A 19251-nucleotide genomic window follows, 5' to 3' on the forward strand; every position below is an offset into this window, starting at 1 on the left:
GGGATTGGGGAACACCAGCATTTTTTTTTTTCTTTCACTAGGTGTAAATCTGGCCCCAGCTGAGACCGGCACCTTTCCAGTGCCCGTATTGCTGCTGAAATGGCAGGGTGGAGTTGCCAGAATATCTTCACTGCAGGTTTCTGGGTAGGACAGGCAGGTTGAAATTTGTCCCAGTTGGGACAGGCAGGTTGAAGTTTGTCCCAGCCAAGAGGGGAAGGAGCATGGTAGGTTTGGTTCCATACACAAGAGCTGTGAAGCAAGAAGGGGACTTCCCTCACACCCGTTGGAATTCCATCCTAAGGTAAACTCACTGTGCTCCATTTGTCCTCTCACTGTCCTGAGTGAATATTAGGGGAGTGTTGAAATTCAAAAACAATCTTTTTATTTAGGAAGTTATAACAAAAACCAGGGTGGAGAGTATAGCTAACTGCTAATTACTCATCACTCAGCTTCTGTCATTAGCAGCTCAGGTTCCATCCTACTTTATCTATGACACGGGACCCTTCCCCTGCCAAACCGATGATACTGAAGCAAATCTCAGATAGCATATCATTTCAGTGGTAAATGCTTTCATATGTATTTCTAAAAGAACTCTTTTAAAGAACATAACCGTAATCTGTTACTTGCTGAAAAAGTAAACAATGTATTGTATCCAGTTGAGAGACCATAGTATTTTATGATGCACAATTAGATAGTAAGTTCGTTCTCTAAACACAGTTCACGTTATTACATTCCATTTTTTGATAGATATAGATGATAATCTGATACTGGGTTGTTTCCGAGGATTCATTTGGTTCTCAGTACTTGTTAGCATTTTGTTTATTATCAGTTTTTAACCATTTCTTCATGGTCTGGGATTTGAAACCTCATTCTTGGAATGATAGAGGCCCGCGCCGAAGAAGGTGCTCTGGGATCACCCCCAAATCACTGGGCTAGAAGCAGTCAGCTTCTCCTCTGTAGTTTTTGTTTTGAGATTGAGAGATTAGCAGTAACATTAAAAGAATCCTGCTCCTCTCCATTCCTCAGAAGTCGGTAGTGTGGACAAGAGTCATTAGCGTGAGCAGGCAAGAACACCTTGGAGGGCCTGGGTGCAGGCCCGGGGGGGCTGGCAGTGCTGGTGCTGGGTGGGACCTGGAACGAAGACGAAGACCTGAGGCTGTTTAGTGTCGCTCTGGTTTGTCAGGACGGATGAAACGTCACGGGATTCTCGCCTAGAGAACTGCCGGAGCTGGTTTGCTTTTATTAGTTTCATGACTTTTCCAGCTTTATGCAAAATGGGCTTCACATGCATTTTGTACACCCCTGCCTTCTCTGGCAGAATAATGAACATTATTTAATATTTTCTAATAACACAAGGACATCACTAATGTCAGTTTTTATACTGATTTGTATCAGTCACGGTGGACAAAATGTTCGGGTGTGCTTTTTCGTTTTTCTGTCAATGGGTATTTGTTAGGCATCAGCTGTATATAGGATGGAACTTCTAAGGGGTCCAAATAATTCATTCAAAATTCTTTTCTAAAAGTAATTTTGTCTACTTAAAAGCTGTAATTAAAAAGTCCGTGGGAGACCACCTAACTAATGTTTGGGTGGGTTCCTTAACCTCTCTGAGCCTTAGCTTCTTCAGCTGTAAAATGGGCATGACATTAGCGCTTGCCTACCTCATTGGGATAGGAGAATTAAATTAAATATTGCATGGAAAGCTCTTCGCATAGCACCTGGCATATAGTGAGCCCTGAGTGCTAGTTGGTACAGTGCTGCTGCTGGGTCAATGCATTATTTATAGACATTGGAATAAGCTTCTGAATTCTTACAAACAGACCATTTATTGGTGAGTGGGTAGTGCTTCACGAAGTCTTTTAAAAAGTTTGGCCTCTGTGTGTATGTCCACACCAAATTGCACAAGCCAGTCCACCACTTGGGCTCATGTGTACAAAACTTGATTAATTTTTAGGAGAAGCTTATGTTTATTTGCTTGGCAAACGTTCTCTCTTTGGCTTGGGTCAGTTGCGTAATAACAAGTAAATGGGTGACCTGTCAAGTCCTGGTAACGCTGGTCTTAGACTTTCAACGCTTACCAGGTTTAGATGCTTTCTTTTTGATTTTTATATGTACTCTAAGCAAAGTGAGGAGTTATTAGGTAATTTTAGTATTCAGCTTTTTGTGGAACATTTTCAGTAAATCTTTTCAAGCTACTGAATCAGTTTTGATTCAAAAAATCCCTAAGATTGCAAGGAAAGCGGTTTGGAAAACAGCTAGGATAGGCACCTACTCTCTGCACAGCAGGCTTTCCCCACATTGTGGAATCCAGACGGACGGGAACACGGCTGTCATGTGGAAGTGACAGTTTTCCAGCCCTTTTGTTCATTGAAACAGGATCATCCTCACTGACTTTACATGCAATGTGCTTTTGGGGGGTAAAATAAGCCAATGTAAATAAGATGTTGCTTTTTATCACTTTCATATGTGAGGTCTACAGTTAAGAAGTAATAGACCAAAAAAGTTCCAATGCTAAAGAGTTTGCAAATCTCACCTTAACAACATAAGGACACATGTCCCCAAACTAAATGGTGCCAGATAAATAAAATATTTTAAAATTCATATTTATACTTTTAAGTTGTAATCTCTTCCCAGTTAGATGTTATATCTAGCTGTGCCTTTGATAAAGATGTTATAGTAAAAAAAAAGTTTATTATTAATTACAGTGATGATCACTTGTGGCAACTTGTCATCACTAACCCAGAAGGCAGCTGAGAACCTGGAAGGAAGTAAACTCTTCTGAGCAACCAAAATCAGTGTTGGAAAGTAGATAAAATTGGATCTAGTCATGCATTTCATACTTGGAATACTTCCTGAGCTCTCTCTGGGTCTCTCTATTCTTATCAAACTCACAGTTTAACAGACTTGATTTTCCTGGTTTCTCTGCATTCATTGGAGGTTTGGGATAGACAGACTGCAGTAATACCAACCGCAGCGAGAAATGAACAGTTAGTCCGATAGCAGGACATAGAAAGCTATAATAAAGACAAAAGAATGCTAAAACCATAGCAGCCTGGGAAGCACAGGTGTATGTGGTTCCTGAGAACATCAGTATATGGTAGGCACAGTAACTGGTAGCTCATCAGAAAGAGCTAAAATTCTCTTTAAGAATATAGAAAGATTTCCTTCAAAAACTATTATAATTTGGCATTTATATTTTATTTTTAAAAGACTATATTTTTAGAGAGAGGGGAAGGGAGGGAGAAAGAGAGGGAGAGAAACATCCATTGGTTGCCTCTCACATGCACCCCAACGGGAAGACCGAACCCACAACCCAGGCATGTGCCCTTGACTAGGAATCCAACCGGTGACCTTTCGCTTTGCAGGTTGACACCCAACCAACTGAGCCTCACCAGTCAGGGCTGGCAGTTATATTTGAAATGTTAAGTTATCTCTGAAAACCAGAGCTTTGTATATGTATAAAATCTGCTTTATTGAGATATAACATTTAAAATGTACAGTTCAATGGTTTTTTAGCATATTGAGTGCAACCATCACCACAATTTTATTTTTAATTAGAATGATATGCAGTGTTACGTTAGTTTTAGGTGTACAACCCAGTGATCTGACATTTACAAGCCTCACAAAATGGTCTCCATCCAAAGGCCAGCAACCGTCCATCACCATTCATGGTTATTGCAATGCTGACTTTGTTCCCTGTACTGTACCTTACAGTTTTAGGACTCTTCGGCATCCCCTCAGAAAACGTACTAGCAGCCACTCTCCCTTTCCCCCTAGACTCTCCAACCCTAGGCAGTCACTAATCTTTCTGTCCCCTTGGGTTTACTTATTGCGGACATTTCATATAAATGGAATCATGTAACATGTGGTCTTTTGTGGTTGGCTCCTTTCACTTCGCTTAGTGTTTTCAAGGTTCATTTGTGTCTTATGTGTATCAGTATCTTGTCCCTATTTATTTCCAAATGATACTAATTACATTGATGGAGATATCGCATGTTATTTGTTCGTTCACTAGTTGGTGAACATCCGGGTTGCTCCCACTTTTGGGCTGTTATGAGTAATGCCCACGAACACTTCATACAAGTTTTTGCGTGGATGTATGTGCTTACTTCTCTTGGGTGTGCACCTACCAGTAGACTAACTACATAATAAACTAACTTACGTTCAACCTCTTGCAGGACTTCCAGACTCTTTTCCAAACTGACTGCACTATTTTTTATTCCCACAAGCAGTGTATGAAGGTTCCAGTTTCTCCACATCCTCACAAACACTTGCTATTTTCCATTTTTTTAGATTCTAGCCCTCCTGGTAAGTTTGAGGTGGTATCTCCCTGTGGTTTTGATGTGCATTTCCCTAAAAGAGCTCTTATGTCCCTCCAACACTACCATCCTGTGATTTTAAACTTTCTTTAGGTTTGACTGTCATCTCCAGTCTAATTATAAGGTCCTTGAAGGGCTAGGAGGTGTCAGGTTTTACTTTGTTACAGTTGCTTTGCTGGAGGCGGAAGCCTGCACAGAGCTGCCGTTGGTAAATATTAAAGGATTGTTTTAATGAAGGAGTGTCTGGGACTAGGGCAGTGCGAATTTCACTCGGCAGGGTTTTCACTCCTTTGCAGACTTCCTGATGACAGTGAGTCCTTGCAGACTAGAATGTAAGTCCAAGTTCCTTGCCACCTCCCAATTCTGCCACCGTGCCTCATACTGTCTAGGAACAAAATAAATACCTGTTCAATGAATCCATGGATGCGAAAGCCCGTAGTTCTCAGATTATTTGGCGAGGGTGTGTCTGGCCTCTTTATTTCAGCTTGCATTGCAGGCGAGCAGTTGGCACATCTTTGCTTGGTCCCCACTCAGCTCAATTTTAGAGATTTGCCAGACATTTGCTGTCAAAGTAAAATAAATGAACAAACCTTGTTGTTCTGCCTGGCGGTGCCAACTAGCAGTGCTATTCTCCCCAGAGCCTCTTTAATTAACCACTCTCTGGTGTTAAATTGTCAGGAGCATCCCTGAAGTAAGGAAGCACGCTCTGGTGGTTTGTCAAAACAGAAAGCTAAACCTCTTGGTGGTTTAAACTGGGATTTGTTTAAGCAAGTAATGAGATTACCACCCTGAGCCACAGTGCAGGGTGTTGGGTAGCTGGAGGAGCCTTTCTGGCCGGAAGCTGTGATCAGCTCTGGTGGCTGAAATAGTCACAGTGGAGATAGTCACACAGGTGCACTCGCATCTCCTGGCATATCTCTGCATAGTCCAATCTGTGAGATCTTCTTTTTAGCCCAGCGACTGTATTTCTGCTGAAGAAGGTATAATTAAAGGTGAGGACCACAGAGAAGGTTGATACTCACTCTCCCTTGCCTCTAGATTGAGCAGGACAGGCAGCTTCTTGGTGGGGAATAGGGATGATGACCATAAGTGTCTGTACTTGTATTTTTCTCCCATCTCCTTGGCCTGAGAACATAACTTCGAGATGGGAAACAAATTTCATCTGCCTTCCCCTTCCCCTTCTGAAGACCTGGAGCAGAAACGTAGGGCTTGACCGTAGGGATGATGGGGAGAAGGTGAGCTCAGTGGTCACTAGAGTGGCCCCCCTTTCTACTCTGATCTCTCTCATAAGGGTGGCAGGGAGATGTCCCAGGACCTTGGGAAAGAAACTGCACTGAGCTGCTCAGGGACTTAAAGGGAATCATGGGAACGTATTTTTAACCTCGTGTATTTGACATTTTGGATTCCCTTATCTCGAGCTCCATTTTGCCCCTGCTTCTTCCCCATCCAGATCTAAGCATGGCTCCCTGCAAGAGCATTTCTTTTCCTGTCTCAAATCTTAACCTTAAAAAACATACAAAAAAAGTAACATAGCTTTTGTGTTGGTGTTTCTGTCTGTGTCATGGTCAGTCACATGGTTTTCAAATCAAAGAATGTCTGCCTGCCTGACCTAAATACACGAGTACTGTTGCTGGAGCTAAATACTTCTTCTCCTTCTTTTTTCTCCCCCTCCTTCAATTAATTTTATAGAGAGTGAGGAGGAGAGAGAGGGAGAGAGGAAGAAATGTTGATTTGTTCTTTCACGTACTTATTAATTCATTGGTTAAGTCTCATATGTGCCTTGACTGAGGATCGAACCTGCAACCTTGGCATATTAGGACAACACTCTAATCAAGTGAGCTGGCCAGCCAGGGCCAGACCTAACTTCTTTATGGAGGAATGCCTGGCTACCTTTCGAATGGGAGCCCCTGGGAGAGAGGAGCACAATTACAAAGTTTAATTATACGCGGAATGTCTCTGAAGCGATAGCCATGGGGTTTAGTCATGGATGGCTAATCGCAGTGTCGTCCGTCCAAACGCTGTGCTTAAACTTTGAAAATCACCTGCAGCACTCATGTAATAAATCGTCCGTGAGTAATTTCATTAGCAAGCAATTAGATGTGTTCCAGGCAGTCATGGGGACAGGAACGTCTACCAGGTCGCTTCCATGCCTTGTCCTCGTCTGCCAGCCGGAGTCCCTCGAAGTCACGAGCAAGGACAAGTCATTCAAATTCCAGTTTCTCACTCTGAAGTTGTGGTCCAGCTTAAAGCATTCATTTTGATCCGACTGGAACAGCAGTTTTGAACTTGAGCAGTGAGAATTACGGAGGCCCCTTAGTGAAAACACTTTCTCCAGCCCCACTGCACCAGTATGGTCTGGTAGTCTGGTTTTTATCATGAGGCAAATTTGAGACGTAACATGTGGGTATAGCTAATAGTTTTTAAAATAAATGTAATCAAATTCTTGACTTTAAAATTTAGTTGCACTGAATACTAAAATTGAAGTTGCTTTAAGGAACTACAATTGTAAACAGACCACTGAAGGTCCCATTTAAATTGCAAATGCAGTGTCGACTCCGGTATGGTATCCTGTTGGCTCTAACCTGGGTTGAGTGCGAAGCAAAGTGTGACACGGGCCAGCTTTCATGGACCCCCTTCCGCCATAAAAAAGAAATAAAAATGATATCTTACTACTGTGCTGGTATAAAGATTACTGTATTGATATGATGTATAGTACAACATTTTTTTGAGCTGAACATTTATATGTTTTCTTCTAATTTTACAAGAAATTAAAATATTTTCGTGAATGTTAAAAAAATACTGCAGGCCCTAGGCGCGGAGCCAAGTGAGCCCCACGGATAATTCGGGCATGGCAAAGGTGGCGAAACCCAGCCTCAGTCCTGGTGGCTGGTGTGATAATATTTCTCGCCTCAGAAGTCCTGAAAGTAATCCTCACTACTCTCTTTTCCCCTCTGGATTATGAGAATATGATCAGCCCTTTTGTTCCCGCCCTTGTGTGGGAGAGAGGGAGAAAGCTGATCAGAATCTGCGGCTGTGTCAGCGGGAGGAGGGCAGTTGTCACACAGGGGTGTGTGACCTTTCCCACAGTGATCCTGACCTGAAGACATACCTTTGTCCCTTTAAGCGGGTTTTGAAATGCCAATTTTAACATAAGGGTTTCGCCCTGACAATAGTGTGTGCAGGTTGGTCAATCAAGTCTCTTCCTATCCTAGATCCCCACCTGGGGGAGACCTGGTGGTGGTAGCCGCCTAACTAGCTAGAGGACTCTGCTCTTGGGTGTCAGGTTTCCTTATCTCTCTCCCTCTGTCTCCCTCTCTCTCTCTTTCAGTACAACTTACATACTATTTACTTGATTGAAAGCTGTCTCATGGTGTGTACGATGTTTTACACAGTTGATCTCGGCTTTGTTCATGCTGACTTCAGTGAGTCGTATTTGGGTGTTCTATTCTCAAGACTGCTTGATTACTGCTGTTACCTTTGGTTTGTTTTCTTTCAGGGTCAAGGGGTGGGTACTTTAATATAAAATCTTGTTTTTAATTCCTTCCCTGGCACTTTTTTTTTTATTCTTAGTTTTGTGTAACTATCCCTACAATGGAACCAGCAGCCTAGGGTCACCAAGATAAGCCCCCCACCCCAGTATCACATGATTGGCTAATTCCTCCTTTCTCTTCCCAACACCAAGGGGACGAGGACTGACCTTCAGCCCTGCTCTGCCCTTCATTGTCATGCTTGAGGGCTTGAGCCTAAAGGCGAACATGCTTAATATAGGTAGGGTACCGCCAGGGAAGGAAGGAATGTGTGAGGTGGGGGAATGCAGGCATGCTCTTTTCCATGGCCAGAGCCAAAAATCAGCTGTTTGCCCATTGAAGCCAAGTTAAGACAATTTTTTATTTTGCATCATTACGAAGAAATTTTTGATTGAGAATTCTAAAATAACTCTGAGTATGAAGATTAAATGTATCGATTACAGAGAATTGGAAAGCATCATCAGAAAATCCAGAAGAAGAAGAAAAAAGTCACCCTAATTCACGATCCAGAGAAGGCTGTTAACATTTTGGCCTGAAGTTTCTCGTATTCGTTTTGTTGTGTTTTGATTTTTTTTTGCAAGTAGGCATTTAATTTTTACACAAAATTGCAATCATATGAAGTATGCCATTTAATCACTTGATCTTTGCACTGAATAATACATAATGAACATTCTCACATCATTAAATGCCATCCTGCAAAACAGATAATCATTTATTTAACCAGCCCTTTAGTTTGGACAATAACTTAGTTTTCTCATTGTTGGTAAATTTTCAGTGATTTTTAAGGTACATTTTGAATGCATGCATAATTATTTACTTAGTGTAAAGTGGAAGTAATGTGTCAAAGGGTATAGCAATCTGGAGGTTTTTAATATATATTTCCACATAGCCCCGTGGAAGGGTTCCAGCAGGTCACATCCCCATCAGTACTCTGAGTGCTGTGTGCTTGTCCCCTTGCCAACACTGGGTATTGCCACGTGACTACAATTCAGATGGAAGAAATCTGGTGTGCATTAATTTGAAAGAAACTGTGACTCAAGTTTCTCTGCACATAGTATTTAATGTTTAGCAGATTGCTTTGTGTGCAATAATTATGGCTTTCTTTACAGTGTTATGGAAACCCTTTTATTAAATTTTACATTTACCATTTTTTTCAAGGATCTCAAATAGTTCTTAGGTTTTCAGCTCTTATTTTTATGCTGTTAAAAATATGGTTTGGGAGGGCTTTGTGGATATGTGTTTAGGATGATGGACTAAATGTGTTTAGGATGATGGACGAAACAGAATGTGGCTGATTAGTTAGTTCACCCATCTTACAGCTTAATTAGTGGCTCAATAAAGCAACTTACTCACAATCCCTCCATTTGTTGGGGTGTTCTCAGCTGTGGCTGACCGACAAGTCAGCTCCGGCCGCCTCGCTGGATGGGGCTGCGTTGTCTCCCGGCACAGAAAGTGGACTCTGATGATACCTAGTGTGACTGACTGCCTTGGGCAGCCCCTTGATCTTCCTAAGCCCTACGTTTTATCTGTAAACGGGGTGTTGCACTCTATGGAAGGTCCATTCCAGTTCTTAAAGTTAAATTTTTCTATGAATAGATTAGCAAAGAATTACATTCTACTATCCACCAAATTTAGGCCTAGTGAGGGGAAGGCTAGCCCTCAGAGAGCGAGTTCTTAAAGAAATGCAATTCTGTTACACACCTGGACCTAATTTAGGAAAGTTTTTTTTTTTTTTTAACATGTAGAGGTCCTTAGGCAACTCCAACGTGATTATTATTTACATAGTGTAAAAATATCTCCAAAGTGCTTTAAAAGTCTTTTTTTTTTCTGTTGGTTACACAATCCTCAGACATCTTTCCCACCTACTACTTGGCCTAACAAATCTATTCACAAAAAGTGGGAAAAGGAATTCTGTTCTGCCACTCCCTCCTCACAGCATGTTGTTATGACAATGAGTTCCAGCATGGTGGAACCTGGGGAGGTCTGTTAAGCTTTCTGTGATGGCAACTTGTGGGTGAGTCAGTCTGTGCCCAAAGGAGCTGATCTTGAGCACTGGGTGCCTAATTTACATACAGGAAGACATATGAGTGTTACGGGACTTAGCCTCACCAGGAACACCTTAACGCTTTGGGGCCGGTTGTCCAAGAGGGGGTAGATTTTCTAATGTCAGGCTCCTTTAGCTCTTTAAAATTGTTTTTTTTTTGACTGGTAGGAAACCTTTTCTGTGGTGGTTGCTCCCCCCCCCCCCCCTCAGTTTTGCTATTTGGAGTTCACTCTGTAACCTTTGAAATGTCCTGCAGGAAGCCTACGTCCCCTCCCCTCGGAGACTGTTCTAGTGCCCTGCAAGGCCTTTAAGAAACCGGCTTTGTTTTAAAGCCATTGACTACCAGTAACATTTTTTATTATTTTCACCACAATATTTGGAATACTGATTCATTTCACGGTTTTAACTACTACCAGATTGCTAGTCCTGGATTGTGTTTAGAGAAATTTTTAGACAGAAATAAGTGCAGCAGGACCTACATACCTTTCTATTAGTGCTCAACCCCCACATGTTTACCAGCGATACTGGCAGTCCCTGGCTCTCTTGCTGCGGGAGAGGGAGGGTTTCAGGGAAAACACCAGCCGCAGATATTGGTGGAGGGGATGTTAGGAGCACCCTGCAGTGACAAATAACCTCCAAATGCCAGTGGCTTCAAATAACAAAGGTTATCTCTCTTTTTCGAACTACAAGTCCATTGAGGGGTGGCTAGGGGCTCGTTTGAGGCTCATCTTCACTCTGTGACCCAAATGATGGAGCACTCATTATTAACCTTGAATTTTGCTGGCCACAGGAACAGAGAGAGGGTTCTGAAGAGGCTCACACGAGCCCCAGGTGCTCTTGGCTGGGAGCGCCGAGCACCGTTTCCATTCACGACTCGCTGGATAGATTAGACACACTGTCTATCTCGGTTATAAAGCGGCCAGGAGTTACCGTCTAACCCCATGGGCCTGAAGGAAGAGGACCAGAAATATTTGGCCGGCAGCCTGGCGACTGCCACAGTTTGTGTTTCTGTTTACCAGATATTTGGGCCGCTCTTCCACCTGCAGGTGAGACACAGCTGTCCCCTCCCCAAAGGAAGCAACCCTGAAGTCCTACCCAGTCACAGGATCTGCATGGTACAGAGTAGGCTCTAAATTAGGGGATGATCTAAATTCGTTTTGACACCAACTCTTGATCTAGAAACTTCTGAAGTAAGAGGCAAGTTACCCGCTGTTCACCACCCCCATACATTGTATGTTAATATATACCGGTGAAACAAAGATTGGAAAACCCAGTATACACTCCTCTTCAGAAAGGAGGTGAGTAGGAGGCATCCATTCACTGGACCTTCCTCATTCTAATTTTGAAGCATTTCTGAAATCTTCAGGGCTTCCAGCCTTGTCGGTGGAGAATATTCCGTTGGGGTCCCGATTTTCCTCTTGGAAGGGCCCCCCACTGTATTGCTGTTTTCAGCCCTTGGCTTTTCCCAGTAGCCTCTTTGATCACATCTTAAGCGTGTCCTCTGTGGGGGCCGAGCAGGTTTCTCCGCTGCTTCCTGACTTTACAGGACTGGGGGCTCTAGAGTTCTTTCAGGCCTTGCATAGTTTTCCCAGCCATTTTAGGTTCAGGCTCTCGGTTCCTTTGCCAGTACAACTCTTTTCCAAAGGAAGTAGGTTTCTTAACTATTTTACTCTAGTTTATTTCCATGTGCCCAGCCTCCTGTTCTTGGTATCATATTCACTGTATGCCTTTGTGCCTGCTTCCAGCCTTTTTTAATTGATTTAGTTGATGACACTCTGAACCTGTCAGGCTTTGGTGGGGAAGCCACACCTCTAGTGTCTTTTCTCCTGAGCTATTATGATTGAAAGAATTAACTGAGAAGCCACAACCGTAACTGCATCTTTAGTTGGAGACATCTTAGCCATTTCAGAGTGTTAAGAGTGAGTGTGATAGTCATTTTCTTCCTCTGAGCCTCACCCCGATGCTGAGTGCTAAGTGCTCTTTTTCACTCAAAGGCTTTCTTAGTGTTATCATTTATAAATGTTGGGGAGGAGAAGCAGCTGCTTTTTTCCAGCCATGCATGTCTGACTCGATAGACTCTATTCCCTTTCCGTTCTGTTTGTGAAGCAGTCAGTTACTTTCTGAGCCCATCGCTCACTCTCTTCTGGGTTACACATTTTACAGTTCAGCCAACAGCAGCCAATAGTCACCAACACATGCTACGAACATTTGACCTTGAACCTCTTATACGAGATCCCCTAGTTCTTTTGGTATTGATCTGCCTTCCAAGGTATCATACATAATGGTTTTACCAAATGCTTTGCTAGCCTCCAAAATTTGTTTCCTCCCTGCCGCCTGGCCTCCAAGCCAGCGTCACATTTTTTGTTGCTGTTGGAGCAGGACTCCGTATCAGGCAGCCGTGAGAAAGGGCCAGGTTCTGGTGCAGCACAGACAATTCCCAGATCTCTGGCTTAAAGAACAAAGGTTTATTTCGTGCTCATGCTGTACGTCATCGAGGGTTGGTTGCGTCCTCACCCTAGGATCTATGCTGACGGATCAGCCACTGTCTGGAATGCTTCCCATCGCTATGGGGAAGTCCTAGCAGGGGTGTCCAACCTTTTGGCGTCTCTGGGCCACCCTGGAAGAAGAAGAGTTGTCTTGGGCCACACGTTAAATACATTGTGACATGTAATCACAAAAAAACTCATAATGTTTTAGGTAAATTTATGAGCTTGTGTAGGGCCCCATTCATAGGCATCCTGGGCCGCATGGGGCCGGTGGGCCACAGGTTGGACACCCCTGCTAGAGGGTGTCATGCCTGCATCTTAAGGCTCTGGTCTGGAAGCGATGACCTACTTACTCGTCAGTCACCATTTAAGCAGATTCCCTTCAGCATTGTTTTTGAGCTTTATTCATGTTGAGACCTGTGACTCTGGTTGATTCTACTACTTATCTATAGCACCTGGTTTTAGGAATGTCAGCTTCTGGTGTAGACATGCCTCATTATGGAAGGAACCATTTTGGATGAGTAGAGCAGTTTACGTGTTTGCATCTTCTTGTACAGTTTGAACCTCACCTCCTCTGAACATCCTTGATGAGTATTATGGAAATTTAAAAACATGACATCTGGTGTGATGTGGAGAAGTAAAGGATGAAGGCAAACATTCTGCATCTAGAACCACTATCTCTTCTGTCAAACATGGAACAGACTGTTAATCAGTGGTTCAGCTGAATGTATCAAAACATCTGGATGTCCTGGGTTAAAGAAAAAATGAGTCATAAGTGGCAGCTGCAGTGGGATGTTCTTCCTTCCCCTTCTCTTCTGTCTCCATCCGCAGCTGTGTATGGGAAGCTTAGAGGAAAATAAATAGATAAAATTGTACATTTAAAAATATGACACTGTCGTGCCCTGGCCAGGTAGCTCAGTCAGCTAGAGTGTCATCCCAGTACGCCAAGGTCGTGGGTTCCATCCCTGGTCAGGGCACATGCAAGAATCAACCAGTGAATGCATAAATAAGTGGAACAACATATCGATGTCTTTCCCTCCCCCCCCCAAAAAAACAATCAATAAAAATATGACACATCTATAAAAGCATTAAAATGTGAATAAAAGAGCATTCAGTTTTTCATGAAGGTAAGAAAGGAACATAGGTAAGTGAAAGCAATTTCTACTGTCATTTAAACTAATACATTATTCCAGTCCTATTCCTCTTTTCCCTTAACCAAAACTGCTGATATAGCACTTAACTGCATTTTTAAAACTTGACACTTTTCGCACTGTTCTGTTGAGTTGCCAACAAAAGCTTTGAAATGGCTGAAAAATGAGCTGGAGGTGAAGCAGGAAGAAGAAACCAGGACTCCAAACAACTTACATAATGTTTAGGTGTCCCCTGTTGCGTTTTCAAAATTGAGAATTCTTTGCAGTGGCCTGTACTTACAAATACCCACCCAAACGAAAGGCTGTGTAGCGACTCTTCGTCCCAGAGGGCCGGTGACAGCTCTCCTGGGTGAATACTGGATTTCTGGCACAGAACTGGATTATTTTCTGGGTTTCACACTGCTTGTTCTGTCCATTCTGTGCTGAGATGTCTCCTAATGTTCATTATCACTGAATTCTTTTTAAATTTACTTCTGTATGTTCTAGGTGTAGAATTTGCTCCATCCCCTCCCCTGATCTCTAGCCTCTGCCCATGCAGCCTGCTGGTCCTGGCACCCTCTAATGATAGTAACAGCCTGGAGGGGTGGGCTTGTTTACACTTCTGTAGGCTCATATAATCGTAAACCCACTGGGGGCTTCCTTCCATCCTCTGTCCCTTCCCCCTTTTCTTCTCTTTGCCCCTCTCTTCCTCACCTCCTTTCTTCTCAAACCAAATAGGGTAAATAAATTATTTATACTTCTATGAATCTTTTGGTTTTCTCATTAGCAGAAAATTGGGGATATCTCTCCAGGCAGCTAGTGTAGGTCTCACTTATTCAATTTTAATGGCTGCCCAGTATTCCATGGTTTGGAAGATACACATTTACTGAACAGTTTCCTTGTTAAAGAGCATGCACTTTTGTTTCTGGTTTTTGTTAATTTTTAATTTGGCTGCTCTAAAGGGTGCTGCAATGAACATTCTGAAACCTATCCTTCAATACTGGTGACTTTAAAAATAAGGTCCAAGAGAGGGACCTTATTAGCTGGGTGAAAAATGTATGTGCCCTTTTAATTTTAATGGGTGTTGCCAGAGTCTTTCCAAGCAGTGTCCTGGTCATCCTAGCAGTGTCCCAGAACACCCTTCCCCCATCCTCCCAGGTGTAGGCGTCTACCCTACTTTGATAAGAATGGACTATAACTGCAAGGCTGATTGCATAGCCCAGCCACCTGTTGACATACCATAGACTATTTCATTAGCTTGAAAGTAGGGCTCTGGTTCACCTATATGATGAAGGGTGGTTGTGACTAATTTTTGTACTTCTTAAAAAATCCATAGAAAATTTATAGTAGGGAGGGAATTAGAGACCATTCTAAGGTAATCCACTTTCCATAGCTAAGGGAATTGAGGTCTAGAGAGGTGGAGGGAGTTTCAGTGAGCTAGCTGTTTCTGGAAAGCAGTTGTTCTGCATCCTGGTTCACAGCTTCGTCTTTTGCCTACCCTGTGGACCATGCTGATGGCACAGTGAGTTTTAGAGAGTGGACCAAGAAACATCATTTGGGAGCCGAATTGTCTAGTAGGGATGAACTGTTTCCACTTTTCTATTATCTTCTGCTTCCCTGCCTGCACTGGGCTGTGTGGGATCTGTTTTGCAAAGATAATAAGCCATTTGTTGTTAACGTGGTTTGATCAGTGGAATTTGTTGATCTTAATCTTTCAGGAGTTTGGAATTCTGTTTTCCCATACTGTTGGAGTTAACTGCTTGCCCAGTGTGGAGCAGCTACAGCTAAAGGACAGCAGTGATGCACAGGAGAGGAGATTCTGTGTACAGGGGTGGCTTCCTCCCCTGTACCGCTCCCTCCTCCCTCCCCAACATACGGATGGAGAGGGTAGTGGGCTGCTAAAAGGAACCTTCGCAGGCTCCACCTATGTTCCTGGCAGTGTAATCTCTAGGCATAATATGCACAGTTTGACCAGGGCTCATGTGGATGTTCTCTAGGGCTACATAAACGAAACTTTTTGAAAACAGTCATTTTAGATCCCTGGGTCTTTACTCAGTTTTAATATTACACTTTCAGATTTAGCCCCTGGTGTCTGCTGAGGGAAGGAAAAGGGAGGCTCCAGATTTTGGCTACACATTTGGGTTTGCTTTCTGTTCATTGCACAGAATTTGACAGCACAGCATCCGCTTTCCAGGTTGCCTGTAAATAAAGTCCGGCTGGTTCAGGAGCTCAGCCAGGTCTCTTAACATTAGTAAAAATAAATGCAATGGAGATTCAGTTTGTCATAAGCCAACAACTCCAGCAGATGTAAATTCTCATGTAATGTCCATAGTTTCTCTGACTTTAAGTGACATGACATATAATAAAACCAGTTTTACCATAGGCTAATTGATATACACAAGAGTTAAGTTCCTGTGACATCTCATCAACATTATAACAAAACAGTGTTATTCGAAGACACACTGTATGTGTAGGCATGTTTACACAATACAGTGAATTTTAGAAAATGGACCCCAAAATGTCATCTGTGAGGTACATATGTATCCCTACATCTGAGGTATGGCTGTGCGTGGCAGACCTGGTCAGGAGCTGTGCTCATTTGTGGGCCTGTCAGTGACTGTGGTTCTTCCAGTTTAGTAGTTCTCAAGTGTGTAGATTAAAACCACGGGGGAACTTTAAAAAAAAATACTCATGCCCAGGTCCCACCCCTGAATTACATCAGAATTCGTGGCACAGGAGACCAGAAATTGGAACGTTAAAGGCAATTGTAACTTGCAGCTGGGTTGGGGAATTCTGGGTGGGCCAGTTGAGATGGAGTGAGTGTCTCTGCGCAATGGCGAAAGAAAGCAGATGTAACAGGAGCTGTTCTCTTTAGAATTCAGCCACCGTAGGGATCATCATGTCTGCCCATCAGCTCTCATAGCCCACTTTTCCTCCCTTTCTGCCTCCTGTTTACTCGGTAGATTAAAGCAGTGCAGTCGTGCCTTATAAAGTCTACTCACAGAGACAAAAGTCAAATGCTATAAAAATTATCATTGAAAAGTGCCCTAGGAAGGCACCATGAGGGTTAGAAATGAATACAACGTCTTTTGGTACACCTAGCATAGCCAGCTTCTCCTCTGGCATCAGAATAGGTCAGTGTTTCTTTGGCTAAGACTCTGATAAAATAGCCAGCCTTTGGGAGCCATGATCTGGGCAACATATGTACCTTTTAAGTATTGGAGCTGCACCCGTCCTGGTGAGATTCTCAAGCTCTGAGAAGTGCATGGGAACTGAGGCTGGCTTAGGGAACTGCACAGTTCTGTTTCTCATCTCAGTCAGTCCCACACGGGCTCTAGTTGAGTGAGTGTGGGCAGAATCACGGGCACCATTTAAATGGTGAGTTTCTCCTTGCCTGTTGTACATAAAGGTGAAATCAAGACAACTGAATGTTAAATGCACATTTGGATGTAACGCCATGGCATTTCGTTATTGACTATTAAAAAATCAAGTATTTATTTGCATGTATAGAATTAATCGGCACTCCATTTTCTGTCCTCTAGCATTTCCGTGGTTTGGCATGGATATCGGCGGAACACTGGTTAAGTTGGTCTACTTTGAACCGAAGGATATTACAGCTGAAGAGGAACAAGAGGAAGTGGAGAACCTCAAGAGCATCAGGAAGTATTTGACTTCTAACACTGCTTATGGGAAAACTGGGATCCGAGATGTCCACCTGGAACTGAAAAACTTGACCATGTGTGGGCGCAAAGGAAACCTGCACTTCATCCGCTTCCCCAGCTGTGCTATGCACCTGTTCATTCAGATGGGCAGTGAAAAGAACTTCTCCAGCCTTCACACCACTCTCTGTGCCACAGGAGGCGGGGCTTTCAAGTTCGAAGAGGACTTCAGAATGGTATGTGGGTTTGTCCTTGTTAAAACAACAAAACCACCTCTTAGAGAAAGAAAGAAAAACCTCTCATTTATCCATAATCGTGGCATCTCATACCAAAGAACTAGACTACTACTAGCCTTGGGGTTTTCTTTAAGTTTACTTTACCTCTCTACCTCAGTTTCCTCATCTACATGAATAATTACTACCTCATAGGGTTGTTACATGAAATATTAAATGAGATAATATGCACTTAGCGCTTTGTTAATGCTCAATAAATATGAGCTATCATCATCACTCTTGGTATGATTACCGTTGCACAGTACACTGAAGAGAAGGTGATACAAAACTCCCTTCTGAAGTATTGTAGAGTTTTCCACAAATACTACCATTCCCTGAAAAGCGTAATCACTGTGCCAGTTTTACAGATACATAGACTGAGGCCCACAGGAAAGCCTTTCTATAAATCACAGTAAAAATGACTCCTTCTGTCTACCCACTTGCACTGTCTTTTTATTTTACGAATGTCATTCAGAAGTTTTACTCACAAACAAAAATGAAATCTTTGGTATTATTTAAAGGTGAATTCCTTTATTAACGAACACGACTTGGGGAGCGGGTGCTGCCTGATAGACTCATGCCGTACCCCGACTGGCAGTGCTTTCCACCCCCGGGCTGCCCTTTGGCTTGGACACATCTGGCTAAATGGAAGATGTGAGTGAGTGACATGGAGCCCAAACTTTCTCTTTATTTAGCAGTCCCTTAACACCTATGCATTCCAGTTTTCCCATCTCTACAGCCAAGGTCATCTCTCTACTGTCCAGCCTCATCTCACAGGGAATAAAGTGAGAAAAAAAAATAGGTGGAGGAAGAAAAGGAAACTAGATTAACAAAAGTGATTGAACATAGGAGAAGGAAAGGTTGGACAACTTGGGGGTTAGTCTTGCAACAAAGTTGAAAACGTAGTGAGGTAAGATGTAAAATACATTTTCTTAGAGCCTAGAGTACCAATCAGTGGCATTTTGTCATGGAAGTAAAGTATATGGGCTGCTGAAGCGAGCCCTGTCCTGGAACTAGTGTAATCCAGTCTTGTCATAAAGTCTATCATTAATGAATAAATTAAGGAGTCAATTTGTTTTTCATGGTATTAAGTTAGTGAAAATTTTGTTTCTATCATCAAAGCTAACGTTGTTTATCTCTTTGATTATATACTAAGTAGTTTCTACTGAGGAGTCCTACCACAGTACCCTAAGTGAGACTGCTTATACTCATGTGTTAGCTTCTTTCTTTTATGTCCCCTTTCCCTACCCAGCAGTAGAATTTGACGCTGCCACCTCCTTAAATGATTCATGGGATCTTTTTCCCATCACAGGGGCCCAAGATCAAAGAGTTTTAAAACTGAGATCCAGGCACATGAAAATTAAATTTGAGCTCATAATCAAAAAAGCATTGAACCTGAATTCTAGTCCTGTGTCTTCATTTAACTAGCCAGGTGACTTTGGGTGAGATATGTCCCTCCTAGGGGCCTCAGTTTCATCATCTGTTTTTTAGGACATCCGAACTAGAAGTGATCTCTGGAGAACAGGAAGTGTAGCACTATTGTGCTATATGGATAAGAAAGCTAAAGCTAAAGAGAGATTAAGAGGTTCTAGGAGTGGCCCCTAGGTAAGAGCTGAGCTGTCATCTCATTTCTGGTTCATACAGAAGGAATGCTGACCCAACCCTCATGCTGTGAACTCTGTGGGTCACTCAAGGACACCCGACTGTCCATCTCCCCTGGGGAGCCCAAAGTGAACCAAGGTGACCTGGAGCATTTATGCAATGTCTGTTAATGCCTCCATCTCTCCTCTGGGGTAATGTGTGTTTGGGAGGAA

The 19251-nt window shown here is 42.9% G+C and overlaps 1 protein-coding gene and 1 pseudogene across 3 annotated transcripts in view; one reads left to right on the top strand and one right to left on the bottom strand.

Moving 5' to 3' along the window:
* PANK1 (pantothenate kinase 1) overlaps positions 1-19251 on the top strand; it is a 50973-nt gene that overhangs the window by 12532 nt on the left and 19190 nt on the right. For 2 of the 3 annotated variants that reach the window (XM_053923165.1, XM_024563420.4), the window contains exon 2: positions 17049-17401. In XM_053923165.1, coding sequence (XP_053779140.1) covers positions 17049-17401 — 353 coding nt within the window. Of the gene's footprint in view, positions 1-152; positions 302-17048; positions 17402-19251 lie in introns of those variants that run through there. The other variant, XM_045197788.3, reaches the window with a different exon arrangement.
* On the bottom strand, positions 7739-15016 carry LOC128780668 (cytochrome c oxidase assembly protein COX20, mitochondrial pseudogene; annotated as a pseudogene).

Source organism: Desmodus rotundus, chromosome 4 (assembly GCF_022682495.2).
Source record: "Desmodus rotundus isolate HL8 chromosome 4, HLdesRot8A.1, whole genome shotgun sequence".
Lineage (NCBI taxonomy): Eukaryota > Metazoa > Chordata > Mammalia > Chiroptera > Phyllostomidae > Desmodus > Desmodus rotundus.